Source organism: Pyrgilauda ruficollis, unplaced genomic scaffold (assembly GCF_017590135.1).
Source record: "Pyrgilauda ruficollis isolate IOZ18807 unplaced genomic scaffold, ASM1759013v1 scaffold55, whole genome shotgun sequence".
Taxonomy (NCBI): domain Eukaryota; kingdom Metazoa; phylum Chordata; class Aves; order Passeriformes; family Passeridae; genus Pyrgilauda; species Pyrgilauda ruficollis.
Window position 1 is genome coordinate 7,859,586 of NW_024527155.1, and position 24,004 is coordinate 7,883,589.

A 24,004-nucleotide genomic window follows, 5' to 3' on the forward strand; every position below is an offset into this window, starting at 1 on the left:
CAGGACTGTATATTATGTTTCCCAGCTTGGGCATGGCAACTTTTGACAGAGGGGCAGTAGCAAACCAGCTCTTGAAGTTCTGTGGTTAATGATTGAATTTATGTTACAACCTTCCACCAGCGTGGTCAGGCCTGCTGTCTCAAGCATGCCCAAGTGCCTTGTTCAAGCATTAAGACAAGCTGCAATTTAAAAAAATTAAAATAACCTGCCCTCCACTCCAAAAAAACTCCCTTGGGATGGTAAGAAAATCAGAGGTTGGCTCAGGGTGGAGCTTCAGCTGGTTGGTTGTTGTGTGCTGACCTGCTAGAAATCTCTTGGCTCCTTGGCTAAGGCTGTCTATTACAGCAGTGGTTCCTCAGCTGACATTATACTTTTTATAGTTTAAACACAAAATCCCTGTAAGTTTTTAAACATTTTGAGGAGAGGAGGCCAGCAGGCCAAATCCTGACTTCCCTTGTGGCAGAGGAAAACTTGGAATACCTCTTTGGCTTGCAGCACACTCCAGCTGGCTTCATTGACCCTGAGCTCTGGTTCATTTTGTGTCCTGACAGTCACCTGCCTGCATATGCAGTTTTTATCTGGGGTGCTTAGATAGCATTCTTGGTGGCACTCAGTCCCTGATAAAGCCTGATTAAAGTTGTGCTGCTATGGTTAAGTTTTGTCCTTGCTCTTTGTTTTTTCAAGCGGAAGTCCAGAGATGCTGGCGCCTTGCTCTTGGCATGTGTAGTGTGCTGCTTCTTCCCTGCTCTTAAGGAAACACAGGCATTGTGGCTGGCCAGCGCAGGAGCAGGCACTGGATGTTCAGTGTTCACTCTTGCCCAACTTCCTGGTGGGCGTTTCAGGGGAGTGTGGTGGATGGCAGGGATGGATTGGCTGCTTTGCATCAGCTTTCCTGGGAGCAGGCAACAAGACAAATAACCTCAAGGAACCCTGGCAAGCTCCATCTTCAGTGCTAGCAGTGACGTGTTCCCCTTTGATTTTTTCCAGAATCTGGCTGCTTCTGTGTTCCTAGCCAGGATTTTGAGCTTGTGTTAACTTTGGCTGTAAATGTGCCCTGGCAGGCTGCTTGGCAGGAGGCAGAAGGAAGAAGCTGCTTGGGGAAACTTACAGGGGAGACTGTAGGATCGAGAGTTTTTGTGAGAATCAGGACTTTTAGGAAAGACAGCCTAGTCCTTTAAGGCTTAGAGTGGTAGAAAGGATGTGGATCTCCAGGCCGTTTGTCATCCCCAAGCAGAAGGGTACAGAGGGTTATGCATACCTCTTTATTTTCCCAACATTTCCCAAGTCTGGTCAGTTTGATCCACGTCTCTAACTCTGTTCAGGGTGCTGATAGTTGCTTGAAATTGCTTCTGACTATTAAACAGGGAGCTGGGTTGGTGAGGCCTTTTCCACCTCCTTCCAGAAAATTACAGATACTTCAGCATGGCCATGGTACAAATGTGAGTACTCCCAAGAGCAGCAATCCTGGTCTCTGTGCCTCAGTTCTGTGAGCTGACATGAGCAGCCCTTCCCTCCCTCTCAGGGAGAGGGTTGGTGGGTAAAATACATCCAAGGTCCATGAAGATTGTGTGAGTACTTTTCTGGAAAGAAGGTAAAGAGATATCTGAGCCTTGCAGACAGAGAAAGAGGGAAATCAGGTGGTGGGATTGGTTTCTGCTCCCTCCAGCTGTCCTAGTTCCCCAGCAGAATTTGCTGAATGACTCACAAGCTCTTATTTGCAGGCTTTAAGCTGAAATTGGGAGGATTATATGTTAATGTGCTAAAGTAGCAGCTGCTGCTCCCCATGGAAGAGTCACAAGCATGTCAGTTGTCCCTGCAGATCCTTTGGCCTCTGTCAGAGGACAGAAAGGATTTGTTTGGGCACAGCCATTCCTGTAGTGTGACTTCAGAACTTCTTTGTGTGTGAATCAAATCTCCTCAGTGCAGACAGGAGAGTCACTTGTGTTTGTAGGATGCTTTTCTGCAACTCGCCTCTTAAGATATTTGTGTGGGGAAACAGTCTTTGCTTTGTATGAGTTGCCCATAGCAAACTGTATGATGTACAAGGCAATCCCAATATTTCTCTCAAGTTCTTCCCTAGAATTTACACTAATTCTTGGATTTGTTTGGGACAGGAAGAAGAGGAGCTCCCTCATGTTTTTTTCCCATTTCCCATTTGTATAGCAGCAGTACCTGGATGCTGGATGGTGCTGTGCTCAAGGAATTGATGTTGTGCAGCCTTAAAACATGATGCCAAGTGAATGAATCCATAGTGCCTGTGGGCTCCTGGTCCCTATGAGCATCAGTGATAGGGGATCTTGGGGAGATGCTCTCTCAGCTTCCTACTGCAGTCCAGGCAGAAGCCACCTAAAGATCCCAGCACGTGTTCTGAGCAATCCCAGCACTTTGCAGACCAAGTGTTTAGCCAAGCTGGCAGAAGCCAAAGGCCCAGATCAGGCTGAGGAAGTTCCCTTTGCTGTTGGTGACATTTGGAGGGTAGCTGCACTTCAGCTGCAGTAGTGTGGCAGCCTTCCCTGGCCTCTGCTAATAATACCTCCCAGTGCTGCACTGGGGATGACTCAATCCCCCTGTTATGTAGGCTGCTGCTGGTGTATAAGGGCTTCTGTGAGAAACGTGTTTTAATAAAAAAACAAGGCTTGGTGAGAAGAGGGCGCCTACAAGTTTAGTTGACAAACAGCTAGATTTGCCCTCGTAGATTTTGTTCTTTGTAGTGCTTTGTTACTTATTTTCAAAAAGCTTTGTCTTTTTAATAATTCCTGTTTATTTTTCCATTCTGTTTGTCTGTCTTTGCTTGTGGTACATGTAGCATTGCCTGTAGGCCGAGGTTGGCTTTAGTTAGGGAAGTACCCATTGGCATGGGCAGAATTGAGGAGATTTTACAAAAAGAAGAAGATGCTGTGGAAAGCATACAGCCAGCAGCTGGAGTATCTAATATCTCCTCCTCCCATAAATTGAAGCTGTTATGGATTATTCAGGACAGGGATTATCCATTCTCTGCTAAGCAGCTTTACTGAAAATATCAAAGATGTAGGAGAAAACTCAGGTTCATTAACTTTTTTTCCTGTATGTTGCATGTTTTTACCTTCTGCTCTATTTGCAATTGAAGAGAAACTTCTGTGAAAGCCTCTTGGTTCCTGAAGGAGGTCAGAGGGTGGAAGTGTACTTCTTGTGTACCTTTCTTGCTTGATAGTTTGGAGTTTGTTTGCTTTCTTTCAGTGAACCCTTTGCACTGGTGTTAAGAGTAGCAGGTTTATACTTTTTTCCTTTCTCTTCTTGTTTTTCCAAGGAACAGGTTTATTCATGCTGTGTCAGTGTACAGGTGTTACACTTCATAGCCATTGGGAGTGTCGTTGAAGTTGTCTTCAACTTGGCATTTGAGGAAGGACTTCATGGGTAGCCACTTCCACTTAAAATTAGGCTGTGTGGATTTGCTTTGTAGATCCTGATATGATTTGCATTAAAAGGTGGGTGTGGAGCATGAAGGTAATTTCTGTGTGGCTTCTCTTTGTGTGCAAGAGCCATGATGTGTAGGAAGAATATCAAACTGAAGCAGCACAGTCACTGGTGCCCTTAAAAGTTTGCAAAGAACCAGAAGTGTGAGAGGCCTGCTCTGCTCCCTGCTGAGTTGGTTTGTGTACTGTGAAAGATGATGGCATTTGTTGGATGAAACAAATGACAAGGGTGGAATGAATGCATTCCTTTGGCTTGCTGTGAGGCAGTGCTACTCTGTGTTTTCTGCAAAACCTGAACATAGGAGTTGAAATGGGGGAAGATATGTTGGGCTGCCCAGCCCCGTGCAGCAAAGGCTGTCTTTTCTTGCTGCAATTTTCTGAATGGTGAAGGTGTGTCTTCTGAGCAGAGGATGTGGAGCCAAGGATTCCTGTGTCCCACTCCCCGTTGTAGTGGTACCAGAAGTCCCATTGTGACTTTGCTTCCTAGTCTGAGGAAAGTCCCCTAAACTTATGTTTTTCAGTTCTTGAAGGGAGAGGAGTCCATCCCAAGGAATAAAGGATTGAGCTGACTTTCTCTAGGTGTGTTTAGCCCTTATAGCTCCTGTCTACTTGAGTTCAAAGGTCCTGAAAATGAACCCCACCAGGTCTTTGGAGCCTAGTGGGGGGTACAGGCTTCTCTGGCTGCTTCCCTTTGGAATATGAATCTTTGGGATAAATTGTTTAAATCTCAAAGACAAGCATAAATGCCTGTATTTGTGTTTGTTCTTACAAAGGTGTTCTAGGGCATTAACCAGTCTCAAGTGTAGCTCCTTTGGAGGGCTTGGAGCTCAGGACATTTCAGTGCAGGTAAGGAGAGCTTGAGGATATCCAGTGGAGGACTTCTTGAGCCTTGGGATTTAAATGGAGGAGAATGTTCTGGACTGTTTATCTAATGGTGCAAACCTCACTCTGCTGGGAAGTGACTGGCCCTTCCCTCACCCCTTTCCCCCAGGGCAGCTTGAAAGCTGCTCCCAGCCACTGTGTTGCACTAATGCCAGTGTTCAGGCCCACAGCAGCCAGCCAGGTCATGCAGGCCTTTCATTGTGACAGGCACAATACAGGGATTTGCTGTTTGTTGCTCCTGACAAAAGGGCACTCCAGTGGGTGGGGGATGCAGGGAGCCAAGGCTTGTTTACATCCCAGGTCCCCCAGCAAGCCTTGCCATGGAGCTCAGAGGGCAATTTCTGTGTGCTTCAGCTTGTGGTGGGCAAAAAGCCACTTCAGTGGTGGCTGTTCTGGGGGTGACACCCAGTGGTGACACACAGGGGAAGCCACTTAGCTCTAAGGGCTGGTCTAGAGCTGGTTCTGTGCAGATGAGCCAGGTGACTTTGGCCAGCCTCCAGGTCTTTCAATGGCTCTGCCTTTTCTGAGCTGCTTAGAATTCAAGCTGCTCCGGTGTTTTTGGGGAGGAAGCAGGGAAGGGATCCACTGAGGAGGCGGGGCAGGGGGTCTTTTCCTTCTCAGTGTCACAAAATATTTCCAAAGGAGTTGGGACTAGTTGTTAAACCATCTTGTACTCATTTTCTGAAGGTTTGATCTACATCCTTCTGAATTCATAGGAGTGCATCCTTGGATGAGAGACAAGGATGCCTGTATACATGGTGGGAGGTAGTAGTGAAGCTGAAGAAATTACAAAATACATATGGCAAATGGAGTAGAAACACATCTGGGGATGTTTTCACAAACCCAAGGTGTTGGGAGGCAGAAACACTTGTTAATTTTCAGTGGTGTTTTGTATTTCTAAATCCCTTTGGTGCACTGGAAGCTCTCCTGCTTCTGTCTGTGGTTTTGTGCATAAGTTACAACACATTCCTGAAAGATCCAGTTAACAATTCCGTTATTCTCATTATCCAATGGCCTTTTTCTCTCTTCCTTGCCCAGGGGCTGCAGTGAACCTGACTCTAGTGACACCAGAAAAGGCTATCAAACTGGCAGCCAATGACTTCTTCCGGCATCACCTCTCCAAAGATGGGTGAGTAGGGAATTGACCTTCTGCAGTCAGCTTAAAAGACGCCGACTCTTGCAACACTTCTGGTGAGACATCAGGAAAAGGTGCAGTGGGATAGTGCAATGACTGAAATATGAGTTGACCTTGAACAGCTCAGCTGGTGATTACGTTCAGGCTAAGGATGCAATGTCTAAAATGGGAAGCATGAAGCACTCCACTGGATGACTGCTCTTTATTCGAGCTTCTAAAAATAGTCCCAGATTTAAGCCAAGGTTAGCAGATCCAGAATGTGTAGTCTAAGTATTTGAGAGGAACCCAATGTCACTGATCATTGCTCAAACAGCTGCTGGGAGGACTCTTGTCCTCAGCGTCCTATTGGATCCTCTTATGCTTCTTCTGGCTTGGAAAGGTATCAAGTCAAGTTCTGTAGACCCCAAACTTAGCACCCCTCTTCTCCTTTTGTACCTTGAAAATAGTTTTAGAGGGCTGGTAAATCTGAATTGACTAAGGTCACTTGCAGCAGCTGACCTTCAAATAAATGATGAAGGAATAAAATGGCCAGTTCAGCTTGCAAGTGGAGTTTGGTTCATGTGAATTAAACGTGAGTAAAAGGCATAAGCTGGAGCAGTTGAGAGGAGCTGGATCGTGAATATTTAATGCTGCTTTCACCAAGATGTTTTCCAAATTGCATGGGAAATAGTTGTGTCTCCCATCAGAGAGAGGCCTTTCCCCAGAAGCAGACAAGGGCATTGTCTGCAGTCCTCAGTGACAGTAGCTAAAATGACAGCCTGCTTGGGACATGATCCCAGCAATTCCCATCAGCAGTTATGAGGTGGGGCCTCAGTGAAAATGCAAAGCTCCGGCACAATTACTGAGCTTAACAACTTCCCAAAACATATCACGTCAGTCTTGGCTGCTGCAGATCAGTGTGTCAACAACTTTAGTGGAGATTGTGGACTGACACAGATTGAGAATCCATTTTTTTCCTGTACCTTTTATTTTTTTTTTCTTTTGTTCTGGAGTCCTTTAAAGTAGCAGCTAACATATGTCCGTGTGACTCATCGGCTCACAGCTCTTCATGATTTTCTGACTCAAGTCTTTGAATAGTGTCTCTTCTGTGCTCTGCTCAGACAGTGGGAGGTAATGATGTCCTGTACCAAGTGGTGTGTCTCATCCCTGCAGCAGACAGCCCAGCACACCTTGGTTTACTGCAGTAAATAGCAGCACAGCTCTTTGCCACCACCTACAACTGGGGGCTTAGTAGCTTGTACAGGCCCAAAAAGGTGCCTCTTGTACTGCCACTAAGGGAATGGTTTCATGGAAGAAATCAGACTAGCATTGCAACATATTTGGCATTCTGGAGGAGCAATCACTGCTGTGATGTTTCAGCCATTAAAAGGGGACATGCCTGTCAGTCAGTGTCCTGCACCATGAGAGGTAAAGGCTTCCTCAGAGGACAAGTGTGTGTGTGTGCCTCAGTGCTGAGTCCAGCTTTGAACAGGTCTTTGGGTAAGTGGGGTACAGCTGTTTCCACAAGTAGCTGAGGTTTTCACTCAGACCTCTTCCAGTTTGACTTTTGGGTCACTGGCTGGTGCACACATGACATGGATGATATGCTGCACTTAATTCAGAATAAAGGAGCTAGAGAATTTTTCCAAGAGCAAGACACCCTGTTCTCCTAAATCTTACATGCTGATGGGTCTGGCACTACAGTGACCTAGAGCAGGAGCATGATACCACCCAGGTAGTGGGAGGTCTTTGTGTCTCAACACAGAGCATTTTAGTTCTTTTAGAGAAAAGAGATGTTGGGCCACAGTTAGGCGACAAGAGCTAGGCAGCACGTGGAGTCAGAGTCACTCATCTCATTTAATCACCACTGGGGGCTTGGATGAGAGAAATCTGGTCAGCTGTGCTCTTGAGGGTAGCCAGCATGAGCAGGACAGAGAGGCAGAGCCTTGATACTACTGTGATAGACGATTTAAAGTATTTCTACTTAGAAATGTCACCCCAAAATATGATGGGAATAAAAATGCCTTGCAGGTTTGCTGTGGCTGGTACAGGCTATGAATGTGGGATCTTCAGTTTTCTCCCTTGGGATGCTTCTGTCCTATCCTCCCCAGTTTCCTTGGTAAGATGGGGCAGGATTAGCAGTGCTGGAATTTAAAGGCCTCTCCTACCCAGGACCCAGCAGGGTGCATACCTGCTAGCTCATCACAAGGCTGGGCCACCTATTTCAAAATTCCAGCCAAAGCCTAGTTATGAATGACAAACTAGCTTGGGGTTAGAAAGGTGAAGCCTGGAGCTGCCTGGCACATGAATGTGGTTTCATCTCTTGATGTGTAATTCCATGAGTCAAGGTGTTACTTTGGGCAAAGCACAGTGAGGGGGGTTAGGATCAATGTAAGGCTGGATCAGCAAGATCTTGGTTCAGCTCCATTAAAGTCCTTTTTGCACAAGCCAGTCTGTCTGCTGTGTATTTTCATAGATGCTGTGCCCTTAGGTCAGTATCCCAAAGGATTCTCTGACTCAAAACTGCAGAAGTATTCTAGACCTGTTTACATTGAATGCCTTTGTGCTAAGCATCTAGCACTTGTCTTGCTTAAAATATGTTGCACGAATTGGTAATCCTTTTCTTATAAAATATGCCTGTTCTACCAGTATTTGCTGATTAAAATATGTGGTATTAAAATAGACCTCAATGTGCAAGAGGAGGAAGCATGTGTGGACCACAGAGAGTGTGGCAAATCCAGCATGACTCAAAGTAGCCTCAAGTTAAACAACAGCTTTCAGTGTGCATTAATGTATTTATTTTTATCATTTGAAAAACTTAGTGTTGAAATTGCTTTTAAACTGCTAGGATAAAAAAGTGGCATAAAGCCTATTTTTGAAAGGCCAGACTGCAAACAGCACCTGTGGTGTAGGAAGCTCCTGACTGCGCATTGCTGGAAGAGTATTTTAGGGATGTTATCACTACAGGTTTGTGCTAGACTCCGTTTTCCCTGACTGTGCTCTTGGACACTGCTGGGGGCAGAGCTCTGGGGCAGCAGGTCCTCACAAGGGATCTTGTGCCCTTGTTGGTGCAGCTCTCTGAGACCCTGTGTGTGCAGGTGTGTGTTCCTGCAGCCCTCTCCACCCTGAGGCTAGCTCAGGGAGGCACTCCTGCCTGTACCATGCTTTTCCCCTCCTTTTGGTGCAGGGAGCATGTGTGCTTACAGGCTGGGGGACGTCATTTCTGCTTCTTTGCCAGTTTCTATTTCTTTGCCAGTTTCTATTTCTTTGCCAGTTTCTATTTTGATGTCAAGGCCATTATGACAGCCTACAGCTACAGCTTTTTTGTTTTCTCAAGAAACAAAACTGAATCGGTCCTTCCAAGCTGTCCTGGTCATTTAGGAATGAGGGAGGCCTGACTGAGTTGTGTGGGTGCTGAAAACATGCTTGCTATGCTGTGGAGGAGAGGAGGGAGACCAAGGTACTGCAAATCTGAAGGGCACCCCATGACCATGACTGACAAAGGCAATAAGGGTCAAGTAATTTCCTGTGATGATTTTGACCTGAGAGCCTCTGCAGTTCCCAGGAGAAGAAGGTGGCCCACAGAAGAGTCTCCAGGCAGGTCTTTGTTCCTGTGTCATTCTGTGGGGAAGAGTTTTCACTAGGCTGGGGAAGGCAGAATGTGGAGAGAGGAGAAACCCCAGGTCTTCAGGCTGCTGGAAACAGATGGGATTTTTTTTAACTCTGGCTTTTTGAAGCTGTGTGTGTTGAGAGACTCAGTCTCATGGCTGCTGTTAAAATAGAAGTGGCTTCATTGTCCAGAGCAGAGGATGTGAGGAGTCACCAGGGCTAAGTGAAGTGCTTGGCTATAAAGCACTTAGCTATGAAGCTGAGAAGGCTATTTAGACATTAGTAACCAGCATTTAAAGTACATAATTGATTATTGGGTGCTCAGTGTTTGAGGCCTCTTTGACTGATTTAAATATTGCCTGCTTCTTATATCCTCTTTGAATTTGGATGTTAAACACTTCATAAAACCAGTTCCTTTAAAATGCCCTACAAGGTTTTGTGTTTATCTCCAAAGTGTGGAGTGCCAGATAGCTGTTTTGTTGGGTGTGTGTTTGCCAGGTTTTGTTCATTTTTCAGGTTCTTGGTTAAATATTCTGCCTTGGCTGCAGTAAAAAGTGTCTCATGCCTTCTTACATAAGCAACTTGTTGCTCATAAAAACTTTACAGTGTCCCTTGAAGAGTTTCCTGCTGCTATTCTCCAAGGTGTTGTTCCCTTACTTACCCTGTCCTCTTTAATCTTGACCTTTATTTTGTTTGCTGTTCTGAAGCAAAGGCTGTCAATCTGCTGTCTTAGCAGCTCGGATTCCTAGGAAGACCAGCATGACTGACTTAATTCTGCCTCTGCTGATGCTAGCAAATTTTCTTCTATTCTGCTTCCTCTTGTCTTGTATCTTTGCACAGGGAAGAGAAATAGCCAACTGGTAATCCTGGGACAAGCAAGGTATTTTTCCTTCAGGCTTATGCAGTTGTGGAGACTGGAGCTTGTTGTTCATTGCCTTCCCAGCTGATACATCTCCCCAGGGCTCTTTTCCTTCATCTGCTCTTCTTTCAGGCTCTCGTAAAATACTTGGACCATCTCTTCTGGCATGAGTTTAAGTATCAATTGCATGGCTTGGATGATCCTTGAGCTGCAGAATACACTCTTAGTCAGGCTGTAAAGTGAGGCTCTCAATTTAGGAAGAAGGGGTGCTGCTGCTAGCCCTGGTGCTGAGCTGCTCTGTCACCCTGCACACACTGTGCTTGGTCTTTCTTTGGCACTGGTGTGCCCAGGCAGCCTCTCCTGCAGTTATCCACTGGATACTCAGACATTTCTTTAATGCAGGTAGCCCTCATTCAACTCACTGAGACTTGGAAGTGGGGAAATCTCTCCCCTTCCCCTTGAGAAGGAGGAGCTGATAATGTCACTGTGCCAATTCAGGAACAGCTGTTTGGGGAGAGCTCTTTTATTTAGCACACAGAGGCCAGGCAGTTGCAGTGAGTTGAAGCTGTTGACATCAAAGGTCAGCCAAAAAGCAAATGCACTTTCAACTGTTAATCTGGAGGGAGATAGAGATGTGCTGTTTAATCACAGAAGGCACCCATGGGAGGAGCATTGTCCTTGTCATCATTCCAGGCACATGTCTTGGGATGAAACGTGGGTTGTGTCTGTGTTCAGCATGCTCAGTCGTGTTACTCTGTCCATTGTTCACTTCCACAAATGTTCACATTGGAACAAAACACTTGGAATTTCCTGCCAGGGCAAACCTGATGCAGGTAGAGTCAGCCTCCTCTTGACTTAGCCCAAACATGCAACACAGAGCTCCTGCACATTCCTGGAATAATGACTTCCAGATCAACATTTAATCTGGCAGTGTTACTTTGAGATGTATCTGTTCCACATCAGTACTTTATTTGGCTTGTCTGAGGCATTTTTGAGCTGGCACTAGAAGTGAGAGGGAGCTTTTAGTGGGAACTGTATTGCTTTTACATTTCCAGCACCATAGCTCCGGCTTTTCTGAAGTGCAGTTGCAGTAGCTGGTTCCCCCTTGGAAAATCAGGGGTTGGATTAAAGGGCCGTTTGTGTTCATACCCGCTGTGACTGTGGCAGAGAGGGTGCTCTTCCTTTGAAGGACAGCTCCTACGTGCTGGTCTTCTAATCTATATCAAAGACCCATATTTAAATTGTTTGAAAGGAACTGGCTCTGTCTGCTTTGAAACTCCTGGGGAGCTTTCTGCAACCTTTTGGGCTGACAGACAGAGGCAGAGGTTATTTTATGAGTGAGAAAGGTGATGTCCAAGATGGGGACAGTAGCCTTTTGGGTAGAAAGTAGAAATGGATTGCTTTGGATGGATATTTCTTTAGCTCAGAGATTTCCTCTCTGGAAATGTTGTCATCCTGAATGGTTCCAGAATGGCTGGTTCTGGTCCCTGCCCAAACACAGTAAATTCCCACATGGTCAAGATTCTGAGAAACTTGAAAAAATCCTAACTACTGTACCATGTGACATCAATATATCAGTGGTGTCAGAGATCCTAACTTTGAACTGATTGCTCCCCAAAAGCCTTCCATAAACCTTTAGTTCCTCTTTTTAGACTTTATTTTTCAGCTCCAGTTTGAAACTCTAAATCAAGCATGTATCTCCTCCCCTTCCCATGTGACATTTTTACTTGTCACAAATTAATGGTATGCCAGTAAAAAATGTAGAACAACTGATTTGTGCCAGTGCAGAGTTTGAGGCTATTGTGTATATGTTACATTTAACACTCTCTTGCTGTGATAAAAGATGGTTTCTGCATTTGTAGGACCAGATCTTTGCTGGTGTTGCAGCTTTTGAAGTTAGTTGAGATGTGCTGCTTTTTAAACCACTGAGATAAGGCCACTGGTGCCTTAAATATTTAAACTCCTTTGTTGTCTAGAGATGAACAGTTTTCAAACTTTCCTTTTATGTGCAGACTGGTGAGGTTTTGCAAAGGCAGTTTGACCCCCGTATAGCAGCTTTTAAACCTCCTGTCAAAAGATTTGCTTATCTTAAGCTACTTCTTTTCTTGGACTCTCCCCAGTTCCCAGGATGTGCAAACTAAAAGCTGAAAGCCCTTGTTCTAGATGCTTTTGATGTACCTGTTTGACATCTCTAAAGGATACCCACATGTGTAAATCCTTCCTTGGGCCATGCTGGCATAGCTCCATGGAGTTCAGTCAAGTCATGGCTGACTTTAGTTGTCTTGGATAATGGTCCAAGATGAATATGTAGGCCAAATCTTCCTGATCTTTTTGAACTGGTTATCAAAGCAGTCCCCTGGATGAAAGCCAGAAAATATGTACTCTAGGGATGGTCCAGGGCTCTTGCTAAAGTGGGAGATGCTCTGCTGTGCCAAAGAGAGATTCTGGCAGCCAGCTCCTTTGTGTGGTTTGCTCCCTCCCACAGCCAGGCTGGGGATTGTGCAGCCTTGCTGCTGACTGTATCGAGCCACTCAGAGACTGGTGCTGTGCTTCAGGCCACCCAAAAGGCACTTGCCCGCCTCCAAGTGGCAGTGGCAGTGGGAACCTCTGGATTTACACACCCTAGTTCCCCACACCTCCAGGAAAACCTGCTGTGCACACTTCAGCACCCATGTAGGTAACTCCATGGGAGGGATTGTTCTTTGCAGCTCCTAATCTGTGGGGAAATTTGAAAAGGGGAGACTGAATTATTCCTTCTTTCAGCCTTATAGGAGAGCTCTATATTTAGTCACTGGTAATCTCTGTTGTGGCTCTGTGCCTTTAATCCCCTGCTCTCATATCCTCCCCGGAGAAGATGAGAGGTGGAGAAATCAGCCCAGCTTACGCGGTGGGCCAGCAGGATTATTACTGTGCATCTGCCCTCCCTTTCCCGTAGGGTTGGCAATGAAACTGCTTTGCTGGCCCACTGTCCCACAGCTGTGCTGTGTGTGTGCTTGTGAAACCCCTGGCAAGGGGCTGTGCAGGGGAATGGGGAATATCACAGTGGGAGTGCTTCTGCCACAGTGTGGGGATGTGCCTTGGGCAGGTTAAGATGAGGTATTGCTGCAGAGCAGGGCCGAGGGAGGTAAAAATGGTACTTGCATTTAAAACAGAAAAGAGAGGAGGCTGTTTCTCTCTGGCTGTGTGATTTATACACACTTCTTTTTTAAACCCTTTTAGAAAAGAACAGGTCAGGTGTACTTTTTAATCAAGTCTGTGTTTTCTGGTGCCAAGGCGTGAGGTTTTTTTACAGGGCTTACTTTCTGAAAATTTTACGAGTTCCTTTTTTTAGTCTTAGCTGCGCTCTTTCATAGCTTTGGAATGGAGGGAACAATGAAATGCTGCATTTTGCTGCGTGAGAACATGTTGCTGATAATCCCTGCTCTGTAGTGCAAACAATGCACAAATCTTCATTGCTGGAGGTCCATCCCATCCCTTGTCTCTCAGGCAGGACCAGTTTAGTGCAAAGGCTATTTGTTCAGGTTTGGAAAACCTGGTAACATGAAACAGCTCCTAACCACAGAGGAACTGCCTCCCTGATTCATATTCACTGTTTATTTACTTTGCTTTTCTCAGAGAACTCCAAAGCAGCAAGTAGAATATTTTCCCTCCTTGCTCCTTGTCCTGTGACCTGTGTTTGTTGACAATTTTTAAAGGACTAGGCTGGCAGGAGGAAAGCTGCTTATCCCCCTTAATGCTCAGGTCCTCTGCTGCCCTCTGAAGTGATACCCTTTCTGAAAGCTGTGCCCTAATCAGGGGCATCATCAGGCTGGAAGAGAGCTGCAGTGCTCTGGCTGTGGGTGGAGGGGGCTGTGTGCTCCTGTCTGGGGCTGTTCTGACCGTGCTTGTGGCTTTTCTGAATGTTCTGTTTCTGGGGACAAAATGAGTCTGTTCTCCAGGTCAGGTGATGCTGGCAGAGATGCCAAGCCAGGGTTGTGCTGAACTGTCGGCCTAGCAGGTTCTGCTGTCCCCTTGGCTGCCTTTCCTGTAACCCCCAGGGTCAGAGATGTGCCCCGAGCTTTGTACCCAGCTGCTCAAGTGTTATTCAAGGCCACCTCCTCTGATGGACTCTCTCTCTTTTCTTTGGGCAGGAAAAAGCTGACACTGCTGAAGGAGATGCTGGCAGGCTGTGGTGCAGGTACCTGCCAGGTGATTGTCACCACTCCCATGGAGATGCTCAAAATCCAGCTGCAGGACGCAGGACGCATTGGTACGTCGACTTCTTCTTCCCTGTGCCCTCAGCAGGGAGAGGGGAAGGAGCTGAGACTGGGCTTTCAGGGTAGAGCTGAGAGGATGAGTGAAGAAAACCTATTCCTCCTGCTCTCCCACATCAGAGATACCACAGATGTAGCCGAAGTTTCTCCTCCCCTTCCCAGCTTACTTCCCCCCACACTTTGCTCAGCTGGCTTTGCAGAGGCCCCTGCAGTTACAAAAGGTGGTGGGTTTTTTACTCAGAGCAATAGGCCTGGAAAGCAAAACAGCAAATGCTGTTGGTGGATGGAGAGACAGGAGAGATGACTGGGTGGTCAGCTTGTGAGTGATTCAAACCTGATAGATCCTGTGCACCCAAGAAGGGATTAACATCCTCCAGTGCCTTTTCTGTGCTGCTTCCTCCATCTCCATGTTTTCTGATGTCTGGTTTTTCTCTGTTCTACCCCCCTGTAGCACCTCCCCAACAGCTTCCCAAGGGGATGTGTTATTTTCAGATGACTTGTCTCCCCTTGTACTCTTTTTTTCTCCCTGACAAAAACAGCAGTTGTTTTGGTTGAAACAGTAAATAAAATTCTCCCAGAGCACTGGATTTGAATGAGATTTGGGGTCAGGCTTTTGGGACTGTGGGCAGGAGCTGGCAGGCAGAGGCAGGAGGGAGTGTGAGCCTTTTGGCTGAAACACTGTGAAGTGTTTCTGGTGAGAACAGAGACCAGACTCTGGCATGGAGCCTCCGGGGGAAAGAGCTGCTTGCTCTTTCCTTAGTCTCTTCCAGAGGTCAGTCTGGGCTACAGCCTCACTTCCCAGGAGCCCTGCATGACACTGTTAGACACCATCATTATGGCCCTTCCTGGAAAACGGGCCAATTTGTCCTTTAATCTCTCATTTGATGTGGCATTCCTGAATAATCACGGATTTACTTTTTCTTTTCTCTCTTCACTGGTTTTACTGCAGACCTTATCCTCTTTGTGCGTATTATTTTAAAATGTTGGAAGGATTTAAGCCGTGGTTTGAGGGTTCAGGAGAGGTTTCCGATGCTGTGACCATCCTGTTCTCTGTGTGGCGAGAGAGCTGTGGTGTGCTGGGATTGCTTACAGAGTGAAGTGCTCTCCATCTTCTGGCCAAAGGGCCGAGGTGCATCAGCTGGAAAAGTGGGAGAAACCAGGATGTGTTTATAAACGTGACTGAGCAACCAGGATGTGTTTATAAATGTGACCAAGAAACTCCCCAGGTTAATGATTGCTTTCAGGGGAGGGACGCAAAGAACAGAACTTGGGAAGCTGTCTCGTTTATGAGCATCTTGTTTGTTATACTGGCAGCTCAGGGCCACAGCTGGAAGCAGGGACTGTCCCCGGCCTGCCCACAGCAGCTCCTGTCCCTGCACTGCGGAGATGGTGTGTGACAGGCTCGGGGGGGTGCGCTCGACAGCCAGCCTTGTGCTGTGGCAGCGCTGTCAGCCTGGGACAGGCTGAGGGAGATGGGTACATTGGGGGTAAAGCTTGCAGGGCAGCTGCCTTGCCTTTGTCCGCGTGTTGTGCTGCCCCTGTGGCTCCGTGTCCCGCGGCACCGGGCGGCAGGAGGCCGCAGCGGGGCCCCTGCAGACCGGTGCTGGCGCTCTGCTCCCCAGCGGCACAGAAGAAGCTCATGGCGGCGCAGGCCCAGCTCTCCTCCTCTCCCGCCGCGGCGGCCGAGCCGGCCGTGGAACGGCGTCCCACAGCGACCCAGATAACCCGGGAGCTGCTGCGGAGCAAAGGCATCGCCGGACTTTACAAGGGCCTGGGAGCCACGCTGCTAAGGTAGGTGGCTTGGGCTTGAGCACAGGGCTCTGGTGTTCCCAGACTTGGGTCTAAGGCACCACCCATCCCGGGGATGAGCCTGCAAAGGAGGTGATGGCTTCAGCGGGTGTGGGCTTGGTTTAGTTCGTTTTCCATGCACAGGTTTTGTACACTAAAGAAGGGAAGGTCAGAGAAGTGAGGGAGGAGATTTTTTTGTTCCTACAAGATTTAATCCTGCTGCTTTCTGTGAAAGGTTTTTGTCTGCCCCACGGTCTGTATTTTCACACTGCACAGAAGTCCTTGTGTGCTGGCAAAGTAAAACCATCAGCCTGAGACCGCAGGGTGTGCATGGGCGCTGGGCCACAGAGCACCGTGGATGCAAGGACCGGTGTCTGCTCTGGCACTCCTTGCCTGGGCTTTCACAGTGTCACTGTCCTCTAGCTTTAACAAAGGTAGAGCTAATGCAGCGCCCAGGGGGATGGAGGGCAGGATGGAACCTCTCGTAATTAACAAAAGTGGTCAAAACAATTGACCTCTGAATGTGCCAGTGTCTTTGGTTTGAGTGTTGAAGAAAAGGGGGAGCCCACTGATCCTAGAGGGCTGCATGCCTCCTATGGGCCTGTTCTCCTTTGTCCAGTCACTTTTCCCCCACTGAGTTTCAGCTCGTGGCTGTGCTGCCAGTGTGTGATGCTTGCAGCCCTTCCTTTGCTCAGTTTGTTGGTGTCCTCTGCTGACTTTGCTCATCCTTCTTCTTTCTTTTTTCCTGCCCGACTGCAGGGATGTCCCATTCTCCATTGTTTACTTCCCGCTGTTTGCAAACCTGAACAAGCTGGGCCAGAAAGACCCCAATGTCAAGGCTCCGTTCTACGTGTCCTTCCTCTCTGGATGTGTGGCTGGCAGTACGGCTGCAGTGGCTGTCAATCCTTGTGATGGTGAGTCCTGAGCAACCTGTGCTGGTGGCCTGGTGCCAAGTGACAGGACTCAGAGGTCCAGGCTGGGCCAGGTGAGGAGGAGGGTGACTGTGCCAGCCTTTTTGCAGCATGAGCACACAGAAAGGGACAGCTCTGCTGCCTCCAGCTCTGATGGTGTGAGTTCAGCTGTGCTACAACTTTGGCCACAGCTTACACAGAGGTTTGCAGTACTTAGTAGGTATGTCAGGAAGAGAGTGTCATTCATTTCAGATATTTTTGGCAGGAAATTCTCATTTCCATGTGGAGCGATAATATGCAGACCAAGTGGTCTTAAAATTGTCTGGGACAAACAGGGGAAGCATCAGATCTGTGGCCTTTTCTCCTGCTCCACAGCATCTGCCTTAAATACCACCTTGGTTTCCCTCCTGTGAAAAACAGCAGAAAGTAACTGCTCCCTCCCCAGTATTGCACATGCTCCAAAGTGTGAAGAAATGTAGGAGTGGAACTGTGTGTTTTAGATACCTCTTCCTGAAGGAGATGAGCATGTGAAAATAAGTTTCCACTTTGCAGAGACATTTCTAATTTGGAAGGTTTAAAGCTTCAGTCAGCTTTTGAAACCTTGATCACAGTGAGGGAGGGAGGGGTTGGGTTTTTGGTGGCTTTGTGTTTCTTTTATCCATTTGCAAAGGGATGGGTTTGTTTTCCCTGATAAATGTATGAAAATGGTCTGTATTCTTGGTAATTTTGTTTAGACCATTTCAAAGACATTACTCTCAGGGTAGCTCCTGCCTGCTATTCCTCCAGTGCTCACCAGTGTCTCCCCTCTCTTTCCTCCCAGTGATCAAAACGCGGCTGCAGTCCTTGCAGAGAGGAGTCAATGAGGACACCTACTCGGGGATCCTGGACTGCACCAAGTAAGACTCCTCATGACAGAGGCACCACATCAGCTGTTTGGCAGCTGCTGCTGCCTGCTGCCAGGCAGGCAGTGCAGCTTCTAGACCCAGCCAGCAGCTGTGCTTCATGTTCCCTCTGTCCCTGTGCTTTTATCAATCTATCTGGAGATATACATAGATATATGAGCAGATGTATATATATAGTTTTATAAAAGAGAGCTTCTTTCCATATTGAGCAAGAAAAAGATAGCATTTATATTTAAATACTTCTGTCCAAACCCCAGTGGTCATAACACTGAGATTTTATTTCTGCAAAGGGAGGCAATGTTGTAGTCTCTCCCAAGGCCCCACTGTTGGAAAATCCTACAGTATTGAGTCTCATATCCCTCCTGGGACTGCTCTACACAGTGTCTGCAGGAGCACTGCCAGTGGGCTGTCCCCAGCTGCATTATCCTCTGATCCTTTGCTAAACTATGGTCTGGCTGCTTCAAAACATGAAGGGAATTTTTCTGCTTTTGTATTTCAGTGGTAGCCAGAATCTGTTGCCATCTGGCTCTGTCCCACGCTGAAGGTGGATCTTTTGAGCTGGGGGACCTCTTGATGCAGGCATGGGGTTGTCTTAGCTGTACTTCCAGACACGGGCAGCCACTCCTGCATCTAGCCAGGTGCAGGGATGGGGCAGGTTTCTGCACGGCCACTTGCAGAGCACTTGGGCAGTGATGGGTGATTTGCTGTGGGGGCTGTGCCAGGCAACAGCACTGGCCTGGATTTAGTCTCTGGAGGGAGGCAGAAAGGCAGGGCATGGCCAGGGGCTGTCCTGCCACGGTGGAGGGGTGGGATGGACACTTACCTGTCTGTGCCATTTCTCCCCAGGAAGATCTGGCAGAGGGAAGGGCCCACGGCCTTCTTCAAAGGGGCCTACTGCCGAGCCCTGGTCATTGCTCCTCTCTTCGGCATTGCACAAGTCGTCTACTTCGTCGGCATCGCGGAATTCCTGCTGGACATGCTCCCCAAGCGCCAGGCCTAGCCTGGAGCGGCTGCGTGTGCCCTCCCACCCTCTGCAGCACTGGATTCATCCCCGTGTTCGCCATCCGTGTCGATCGATGTCACAGCAACAGCACAAACGGTTCGCGCAGGGACGCGAAGGGACCCGGTGCCCAGATGGGCAGACTGGGGAGAGAGAGTCCCTGCTCTGCCGCCGTCTGGAACCTGCCCCCTCCCACTCCTTCCACGGACAATATTAATTATTCCTCTCTCTCTCTCTCCTTTTAATTTCCCGGTTTTTGGTTTTAAATTGTCATTCTTAAGGACACTGGTAAGCACAGACTGGGCTTGCAGACCCAGAAGTCTCCTCTCAGTCTTGGGAAGGAGGAGAGATGGGAAAGAAATAACTTCAATCCTCATCCACCTCAGTTTCCCTTTCTACCTGGAGCTGCCAGCCATCTGAGGAGGAGCTGGAGGGGCAGCTGTGTCCCCTCAGCACCTCCTTGGCTCTGCTGACCTCGGGTCAAGAGTGAATGCTGCACAAAGGGGGCTTATCTCATTGCTGCTGGAGGCAGGGGTGGGGGGGATGCTGGCTCTGGCAAGTTCCTTGGCCTGGAAACCTTCAGTCCTCCCTTCTCCCTTTTTAAAAAACTAGTTGGACTTAAATGAATTCTGACTGTTCCTATTGATTTTGTAATTATTTTTGTTTTAAAGCAAAGGGATGTCCCTCCTGACCAGGTGTCACAGGCACATCCGGGTGAGGTGCAGAAATAAGGTGTCTGCTCTGTAGGGAACATGTCTGTGGGATCACATGAATGTCCAAAGGTGCTTCCCTGCTTGGCTACAGGCACGGAAGGGAGAGGAACTTGGGATCAAGTTATTTTTGTTTTGGGGTGGGGTTTTTTGTTTGTTTATTTTTGTTTGTTTTTATTTTTGTTTTATTAGCTTGGTTTTTGGGGGGGTTTTGTTTTGTGGAGATTTTCTTTAGTTCTGTTTTGGGGTTTTTTGTTTGTTTATTTTTGTTTGTTTTTATTTTTGTTTTATTAGCTTGGTTTTTGGGGGGGTTTTGTTTTGTGGGGATTTTCTTTAGTTCTGTTTTGGGGTTTTTTGGTTGTTTGTTGGGGTTTTTTTGTTTTGGGGGGGGTTGTTTGAGTTTTGGTTTCTTTTTTTGTTTTTTTTTTTTTTATTCAGGGTTGTGGGGAGGAAAAACCAAATAACAAGAAGCCACTTACATTCCTTCAGCCTGCCCACCCCTAGAGTGATAAAGCTGTGGCTGCAGGTGTAAATCAGCTGATCTGATTTTTTCCCAGTCTGACCCCAGGTGTGTGGAAGGAGGCACTGGCTCCAGTTCTGGCACTGCCCAGCCTCATGGAGCAGCAGTAGAAATGCTGCACCTGTGGGCTCACCCTGCCAGGTGAGAACACAAGGTCTGGTTGTGCTCTGATGTTTGCCTTGGGTGTGACTGGAGCCAGTGGGTGTGGAAGAGGCAGAGGGTTCACATTCTCTGAGCAGGGAGCTTTGTGTGTCCAGCACTTGAGGGGGTGAGTCCCGAGCATCACAAAACACCCTGTTTGCTCCCTGGTAGAGATCTTTGGTGGGTGGCAGGGGGCAAATCCACACCTACAGCCTGCTCTCTCAAAGGGACACTGCCCCAGCTAATATCACTTGTCAGAGGAATTCCTCATTCACTACTCTCTTGGGCTGTGTAATTAATTCTAGTTTAAATGATCTTAAGTGTGAGATCTACCAACCCAGTGTGATCTTCTCCGTTATTTATTCCATTTGGTGCGATCCACCCAACTTTGGTGTTGAAATTAAACTGGTTGAATTCACTTTTCATTCCTTCTTTTTGCTTTATTCTCCAGGCGCCTGCTTGGTGTTTGTGTTTTGAATGTGTATTTAAATTAATTTTTAAAATATCCTTGCTTTTAATGTTTAAAAGAAAACCACCTCTGTTTCACCGCTCTTTGGTTAGGTTTTTGTGAAACCTGTATGTTGAGGGCCTTCTTCCTTGATGCATCCTTTTTCTCTTTGAAAAAGTTGTTCTGTGGCTGATTTGTTACTTGTCACTTCGCATATGTGAATAATTTTCTTTTTCTTTTCTTTTTTCTTAATGACTTCTCCGTGTATCTGGGAAGGAATCTGTGCAAAGGCAATGATAGATGTCTGTGCTGTGTGTAGTGCTGTGATGCTGCTCTTGCTCTGGATTTCCCTTGGGTGGATTAAAAGAGAAAGGTTTATTTTATTTTTTTTTCTTTAAGGTGATTAAGGTTCCTTGCTGCTTTTTGATTTACAGGGAGGGTCCCCAAAAGAGACCTTGCTGATAAAACTTGTGAGGTTTCAGCTTGCCCTTCTTCCTGCAAGGATTGTCCCTGGAAAATGGGTGACTTGTGGCTGCAGGGATGTGCGTGGGGCGCAGGTTTGTATGGTGGGGTTAAGTTTGGAGGAAAATTTGGTGCAGTGAAGGGTTGAGGTTCAGGGAAAGCTCTCCTTGTCCTTCAGGATGCTTTAAAAAACTTCTTTGTAAAACTGACTCTCCTGAAATCTCCAGCTCTTCTTCCACTGTGCAGGATCTGGTGACATAAATGAGGGTGATTTTTAGTTTCCTGGACATGTCCCTGAGCCAGCAGGACCTGGGGAGGTGGCAGAGGATAATGGCTGTGGCTGTGCAGGACAAGTACCCCCCTTTCCAGGCAGGCAGGGTCCTCCTTGCAAAAAGAAGAAAAAAAAAGTTTAAAATGGAAGAATTCCCACCAATTGAATTAATCACCTATTAACTGAAACCACTCTGCATTGATTGCAACATTGAGGAATGAAAGTAAATAAACACGCCCCTGCTCGTCTCCCTGCAAGTGCTGCTTGTCCTGGGGCAGGAGCCAGCAGCCAGCACCGCTCCTTGCTCTTCCCACTTGTTCCTCTGGCAGAGGGTCCCTCCACCCACCCCGGGCCCTTTCCAGCCTTACCTTGTCCATGTCAGCCTTGTCCCTTGCTCCCACTCTGACCTGGCTCTCCTGGCTCCTCTTTGGGTTTCACGGTGTTCACTGCCCTTAAATACATTTTGCTGGATCTGCTGAATGCTCCTGTCCTGGGTTCAGGTGCTGAGCCAATTCTGGCTTGTGGCATTTCCTGGAACAGAAGGATGAAATTTCCTAAAAACCTGGGGAGAAATTCCTTCAAAACAAAAGGAAAAATCCTGGCAATCAAGAGGAGGAACCACCCTAGAAAGCTGAATATCCTGGATTACAAAGGGGACAAGACAATTTCTGTAAGACAGTGTAGGAATTTCCATGTGAGAACTAGGGGCAAGTCCTTGAAAACAAAGGGGGAAATATTCACGGAATTTCTAGAAAGCAATGGCGGAATTTCCTACAAGGCTATAGGGAGGAAATATTCACGGAATTTCTAGAAAGCAATGGCGGAATTTCCTACAAGGCTATAGGGGGGATAGCCTAGAAATAAAAGGAGTGAAATTCCATGAAAGCAAGGAGGAAATTCCCTCAAACACCTGGGAAATTCTTGAAAAGCAGAAGTGACATTGTTTAAGTAAGAGTGCCATTTCCAAGAGGGGAAATTTCCCAGAATGCAAAGGAGGAATTGGTGGATAGCAAAAGGGGAATTGCCTGGAAGAGGATGAATGATACTTCTTGGGAGATAATTTCTTGCTTCCCAGTGTGAGGAAAATCCACAAAGGCTAGAGGTTTGTGTCCAAAAAGGAGGCAGAGGAGCTCTTCAACTTTATTCAAATAAAGTGAGAAACTCCACCAAGGCAGACACCTGTGGCATGATCTCTCTGGAGGTTTCAGAGGGGGCACCCTCCTTTATCCTCAGCTCCCAGCTGCATGTTGCCCTCTCCCTTTCCCCATTGGCTGAGGCACCAGGAAGGTTCAGCCTTCCAGAACCACCTACCACATATCCCAGCTTGCACCTACCATTTTACCCTAAAGTTCAGGAACTCGGGCTGTGCAGACCCTTGTCTGTTTCAGGAGCAGAACTGCCTGGGCTCTGCAATAAACCTGCTGCCCAAAGTCGGTAGAGACACTGGGACCCATTTCAAAGACCTTAACACCCAACCTTCACCCAGCAAATCGTTTGTAGAGACATGAGCTTTCACCAGGGAGTAACAGTCATGGGGAAATTCCCCAGGAAAGCAATGGAGATCCATCCTCTAAGCAGAGGGAAACATCGTAGACAGGGATGGAGCACTCTAGAAAGCGGCAAAGACATTTCCCAGGAAACAAGGAGGAAATAGCCTGCAAAGCGACTGGGAAATTTCCTGAGACAGGGGATTTTTTAGGAAGGAAGTGGGGAAATTCCTGGGAAACAACAGGCAGTGTTCTGAAAAACCATGCAGAGTGCCTAGTAGGCAGAAGGGACTTCCTGGAAAGAAAAAAATTTCCTCAAAAACAAGCTGCACATTGGGAACAAGGCTGCAGTCCTATGCTTCAGCCCCACTGACCCCTCCACCCTGTGAAAAACACCTATCACTTGTTTTTAAAATTTTAAAAGTTTAATAGTAATAAAATTATTACAAAATTAGCAATATAATTAGAGTAATAAAAAATTTGGACAATTTGGATTAGGACAATATGAGACAATAAAAAACAAAGAGTTACAGACAGTCTGGGTACCTCTTTCTGGGCAAAATAAGCCCGAAAAAGGACACACGTTAACAGAGGATTAACCCTTAAAAACAACAGCCTGTTGCATATTCATACACCTTATACATGATGCATAAATCCATTCAAACAAAGGATTTTGTCTGGTCAGTGTCAACTTCTTCCTCTTAATCCTAACGGTGTCTTCAGGGCTGAGCGAGGCTGGAAGAAGTTAGTTTCTTCTGATAATGAAGCAATAAATTCATTTTCTCTGAAATATTTAGGTGTCTTGTGGCTGCTACCTGGTGCAAGTACCTCATTCCTTTCTTTAAAAAAATATCACATACATAGTTTCTATTTTAACATTATAACCTAAAACTATATTTAACACACTAGTTAACAAATTTAATACAGCATACCTTTCTAACATAACAAATATAATATTCATTTTAATATTTGCAAAAAGCCAATCATAAAATACGCATTTTTCACAACCCTTCCTGGTCCTTTGGTAAGGAACTCGAAAAACCTCTCAGGGAGTTCGGGTTGTTTCTAGTGCTCCCCACAGAGCTCAAAGGGCTCAGGGAAGAGCCGGGCTGCCCTTGAGCCCCTTCCTGCGGGGGCACGGTCTGCCTCCGCTCTGCCTCGGTGCCCAGCGCTGCCCGCCGCACTCTGCCCTTCC

General features: G+C 47.0%; 1 protein-coding gene across 1 annotated transcript in view; it reads left to right on the top strand.

Moving 5' to 3' along the window:
* SLC25A22 (solute carrier family 25 member 22) overlaps window positions 1-19,408 on the top strand; it is a 50,917-nt gene extending 31,509 nt beyond the window's left edge. Inside the window, exons 5-10 of the mRNA XM_041481193.1 lie at window positions 5,373-5,463; window positions 14,047-14,165; window positions 15,792-15,960; window positions 16,717-16,871; window positions 17,689-17,764; window positions 18,617-19,408. Of these exons, the coding sequence (XP_041337127.1) occupies window positions 5,373-5,463; window positions 14,047-14,165; window positions 15,792-15,960; window positions 16,717-16,871; window positions 17,689-17,764; window positions 18,617-18,770 (764 nt within the window). The 3' untranslated portion in view covers window positions 18,771-19,408. The remainder of the gene's footprint in view (window positions 1-5,372; window positions 5,464-14,046; window positions 14,166-15,791; window positions 15,961-16,716; window positions 16,872-17,688; window positions 17,765-18,616) is intronic.
* The last annotated feature ends 4,596 nt before the right edge of the window (window positions 19,409-24,004 follow it).